The 5254-nt window shown below is 32.5% G+C and overlaps 1 protein-coding gene across 1 annotated transcript; it reads right to left on the bottom strand.

The window, feature by feature from the left end:
- Positions 1-3051: 3051 nt before the first annotated feature.
- LOC149532176 (peroxidase 39-like) lies at positions 3052-4321 on the bottom strand. Its single transcript, XM_089809226.1, has 4 exons — positions 4118-4321; positions 3804-3995; positions 3556-3721; positions 3052-3455 (listed from the first exon to the last, which is right to left on the bottom strand). The coding sequence occupies exons 1-4, from the start codon at positions 4319-4321 to the stop codon at positions 3052-3054; spliced, it is 966 nt and encodes a 321-aa protein (XP_089665352.1).
- Between the last annotated feature and the right edge of the window lie 933 nt (positions 4322-5254).

Here is a 5254-nt window from a genome sequence, read left to right as displayed (position 1 = left end):
CATGTTTTAGTATTAAGGAAGTATATTTATGATGATTCTCACATTAATGACTGGGATGTCTTCCAAGTGGATTCAAATGAGTAGTCAATGCTAGAGCCCATTTTTATTTTGTGCTAATAAACCCTAACACTTCGAGGCAGAGAGATAGACCAAGTTAGAGTCAAGTGGGATTGTTATAATGAGGTCACGCCTTCATGGGAGGACACAACATAGATGAGATCATATTACATGTACCTCTTTGATGAACTCCAAGAGGATGTTCATACCTAGGGAGGGAGGATGTGAGGCCTCACCCTGGCCCATCATAGCATAGCATAGCAGTTTATTTGCATTGCAAATACTTTATATTTTGAGACCTTGTTATATGTTGGACTATGTTGGACAATTATTCAGACTATTTGATACTATGGGACACTTTATTGTTATTGTGATTATTTATGATGTTAGAACTTATTAATGATTCTTGATGATTAGTTACATTCATGTACTTGGTTAGTTATTTTATTAAGGAGTATGAAATTATGTTTGAATGAAAAGGTTAGATGGATCATATATTTTAAAATCATGAAATGCTACAAATGGTCATATCATGCTTATTTGATTTTGCTAGTATTATATATGCATAGTGGTTTAGAAATGGAAAAATATTATTTGAAATTCAATTGAGATATATTTTATGCTTTGCTTCAATTCCAAATACAAAATTGATGTAGGATTTATATATGCATATGATTTATATATCTTGAACTACTGATATGTGGTTTGAGTGTGTAGAAAATAACCATGGTAAAATGGAGAACCAAGACTATACATTTGGATCTATTGAGAATTCAATGGCTACATCTAATGAAGAGATCTTAGCCTCATTGTTTAGTATTTTACTTTGTGAACGTAATGTAAACAAGTGTGTTGGATTAGATTTGCCACTCATAATGTTAAATGTATATTTTATAGTATCACTTGACACTTGTATTATTATGTGTATAAGTGGTAAGTCAGTTTTAGATATTGGCAAAAGACATCCAACCTTATTTCTAACCAATTAGAAATGTTTAAGTTATATTCCCTTCCATAAAAAATATCTTATGAAGGCTTTAATTAAATTAAAATTCAGATTTCAAGTTTAGGGTAGGGTGTTCTTTTAGTGAAATTAAGTTACCTATATATTAGTACTATATGCTAGGGCCTTAATTTTAATTTTTCTTTAGTTAAAATCACTTTTCTAACCCTTGTAAAATCCCATTTTTTAAATATTACAAAAATGGAAGAAATCTTACCCAACTTATCACCTTATCTTTAGTGAGTTGGAATTCCAACCAAATAGGGAAACTTAGGTGGGGTTAGGGGATTTTAATATTTCATAATGAAGAAAAAGGAGTTGAATTTCTTTTATTATATAAAAGCAGATTTTGAAAATAGGAGATTCATTTGCCTACTCTCTAGTTTTAAAGATTTTATATTTTTTGAGATTGATAAAGGAAGGATATAGGGCTCTTCTCATACTAGTTTATTTGCCATAGCTTGGAAAAAGATTGGAGTTTTTGCCATGTTTTAGGAATTATGTATTGCATTGTTTTTTTGAATAAAAGTTATGTAAAATTGGCTACAGATGCATATGTATATTTATCATTGTCTATGTTGTATTGTTGGGTGTGAATGAATTTCTATTTTGTTTTTTTTTTTTTTTCTCTTGATTTTGAGAGTATGATGTTATGGGTGTGGAAGGACATCACTCACCCTTGGGAGGGAAGAAGTGACCTTTGGGTGAAGGGGTTAGTTGGGCATTTCCCGTGAGTGTAGAGTCTCTTCCCTAGAAGGAAGAGTGATACACATGTAGTATGGGTTGCATGTGCCTATACATTGCTATGCACTTTGGGGGTGATAAGGGGAGAATTTTTGTGAGAGTTGGTAATTATTTTATTATAAATATTTGTAAAAGTTCTACATTGTAAAAGATCACATATAGATCTTCATTTATGTAAATCTTGTTTTGTTGTAAAATCCAAATGTCATTGTAATATTGGAAGAGACATGTTAAAGTTGTGAATACATTTCACTTTAAATATTTTCTAGAATATGATTAGATATATTTGAAAATTTGTGGCAATAAGTAAATGATTTGATATAGTTTCTTAAAGTGTTTCAAATTTTAATTTTATTATTATTATTGAATAGTATGTGTGTGTGTGTCTTGTTCAAAAAATTTGGGCATGAAAAAATGGATGCTTATTATTAAGTGTTTCTAAAAGTTAAACGTAAGCCTTGGGGGATTTTTTTTTTTTTTTTTTTGTTGACTTCATATGCCAAAACATGCAACAAGTAGTTACCCTTGTAATTAGCATTGCTAAATTACCTCAAAGTTACATGGTAAGCCTCTTCTAGGATATCTTTAATTGATTGGTTAACTATTTTTTATTTTCCAATATTGACATTGGTGGAAAAAATAACAAGTGCCACTTAGTGGCTTAGTATTGGCCTCTAAGCAGCATTAGTTTTTATTTTGAATTTAAATTTAGTTGTAATTTATATATACTAAATATATTAATTTTTATTATAATTATATAGTAGTCTTGTTCTTTGTGCAATAATTTTTTATATATTTTTTAAAACATGTTTAATAATTGATTCATCAAGTACATAGTTGCTCATGATGCAAGAAGCATCTATACAATACAGTAATCTCATCTAAAATTTACACATTGTGATTTTTTTTTTTTTAATTATAACAATCGGGATTGTTTTCTAATGATTAGAGATGAGGTATATCATTGAGAGAATATAGGTCATAAAAAGGGTTAAAATATATTTTAGAAAATATCATATTTAAATCGGCATATAAGGTTTCAATTGATTCATCCAATTAAAATAAAAAATAAAAATTTACACAAATTGTAAAGTTAAAATTTTAACATATATATTTTAGAAATAAAATATTTATAATTAAAGATTAAATATATATAAATTTGATTGACTAATTGCAATTTATTTAATGTAGTAATTCAAAAAGTAACACAACAGCTAGCCTATGAGCAACTACAAGCTAGTAAAATCTTAATTAACAAAGGCACATCGACGTCTGATTTGTCCTCCCGTTCCAGTGAGCACTTGGACTTCAGACATACGTTGCATGGAATACTTAAAGTTTTCAAAGAAAATATTTGTGTTCGCCTGCATATCAACAAGCATTTTAGCAATGGGATTTGTTAGCAGTGCAACATCAGATTTGAAGAGGCCCTTCCTTTCTTTGAGATTAGTAAAGTAATGGCTATCGAAAGTGAGGGAGCTATCAGGATCCATTGCTACAGTAGTTGTTATGTCTGATTGGCTCCTACATTTGCTCTTCAAAGATTGAGCGTAGGTGGGATCCAAGGAAGGGTCCATGTCTTCTTTTCCTGTGAAGTTGTACAACCTGTTGCTAAATGCAGGACAAAAACTGACTCCAATCGTATGCCCACCTATTCACAATAACATCAATAATCATAATAGTACAATCTCGATTCAACAAATAAATTAACTAGTGTAGTTCAATACCTAAATATTTGACATGTTTCTCACCGGAGAGAACAACAAGGTCTCTAACATCTAGTCCTTTGCTCGCAAAAGATGTCTTCAGTTGCGAGAAGTTAAAAAATGGTGAAGGAATGTCGGTCAAGGCCTCACTCTTTCGAGATATGACTCCATCCCTACGCCCTGTTTTCACTCGCCAAGATGGGCCTCCACTCTATACACAACATAGAAACTCAAACATATGGATAAGATAAACAATGAACAAAGTAGTTGTGAACTTGTGTTTATATAATTACCCCAGCAACGACAGCGTCTCGGGCAACAAGGGCGACAATATCTGCACACGAAACGATGCCTGGACATTCCTCCTCAATTTGTGCTTTCACATCGTCATACACTTCAAACCCGCGCAAGCTCAGATTTGGAATCGCCTCTTTCTCTGCAGTGTTGTTCGCTGTTGAATTAAGAAGCACAGACGCGTCGCAACCCTAATCAAACCACAACACATTTTAGTTATATTCTAACTTATAATACACAAACTACTTTAAAAAGGGAAAAATATGTGATATAGACAAATGGGTGAAGCAGTTTGGTAAGGGTTTACACTGACTCGCACAAAACAATCATGGAAATGCGTTCGTAAGAGAGAAGCCGCAAGGGTTTGATCTCTGTCTATGTATTTCTTCACCACCTCCTCAACTATTTCTTCTGCAGATGGGCAGCTTCTTCTATAGAAATTATACCTCAGTTCACCTCCCTCGCATGAAAAGATAATTGCAAGGAAAGCAACGGCCAAAACCCACAAGCTCGCCATATCTATCTTCTCTCTGCATTGCCAATTTTAGAATCGGGATTTCTCTTTATATCCAGAAAATCGCGTTGCTTCTTTTTTATTCATTGGCAAATACCCATGCGTGGATCACCTAGTAATTGCGTAATATCCCTTTATTGAAGAGTATATTTTAACTATACATTCCTTAGTCACATCTGCCGCTCAGGATTAACATTGTATATTACATTACAGTTCTGTGCAAAAGTAACCAGCAGAGTATGTTGTTTGTTATTTGAGATGTCCAACTCCACTTTCCTATAAATACCGTGGACGGAGTCTAAACTATTTGGAGTATTTAAAACTAAGCTATCATATTTTCTTCCATCAACCATGTTGAAGTGTGTTCTTTTCTCCGTCTTTGTCGTGTCTATTTAATACTAAAAGGTGAACAAGTTGGCTTTCTGAAATAATTGAACGCGTATAAAGTTGGGTTTATAAAATAAGAAATGGCAGATTGCTTTCCGGAGGATAACTAACTGTACTGGTTTGCTCACAGTCTGGGAGAAGAAATTTGTATTCTAAGAATCTTTTTATGACGAGTAGTGAGTATTTTATATTACTTTATTTGCAAAGCTGATATAAGAGGAGTAGAATATAATCGTGCTCTCAAAAGCCAACATGATAAAAGTTGTAAAGATTAAAGAAAAGTATTTATAATATAATTAAGGTAGTTAAAGTCGCCTTAATGGGAGAAAAAGGGAGGGTTACAGTTCAGGAGTTGTTCTAACCATTCAAGAGATCGTGGCTCTTAAAATATGGGCTCCAAATCTGTTAAGGCATCCTTGTTTGTCTTTCCATTCATTCTAATCAATGGAGTCATTTAAATAGTACAAAAAGAAGCTCTAGCCAGGACAACTTATTACTATTACATTAGAGATGCTACAATCACATTGAGAAGGGAAAGCCAAATGGCGA

This window comes from Cupressus sempervirens, chromosome 11 (assembly GCF_028749045.1).
Source record: "Cupressus sempervirens isolate cs-2001-9-10 chromosome 11, ASM2874904v1, whole genome shotgun sequence".
Classification (NCBI taxonomy): domain Eukaryota; kingdom Viridiplantae; phylum Streptophyta; class Pinopsida; order Cupressales; family Cupressaceae; genus Cupressus; species Cupressus sempervirens.
Note: the sequence above shows the minus strand (reverse complement) of the source record. Positions and strands in the feature narration are given on the sequence as shown.

Bases quoted from the DNA above. Each gene is read 5' to 3' on its own strand.
- LOC149532176 (XM_089809226.1), bottom strand. From the start codon at position 4,321: ATGGCGAGCTTGTGGGTTTTGGCCGTTGCTTTCCTTGCAATTATCTTT. The intron at 3,722-3,803 runs GTAATTATATAA...TGTTGTGTATAG, and splicing joins GAGACGCTGTCGTTGCTGGG to AGTGGAGGCCCATCTTGGCG. The intron at 3,456-3,555 runs GTGAGAAACATG...TATTGTGAATAG, and splicing joins AGACCTTGTTGTTCTCTCCG to GTGGGCATACGATTGGAGTC.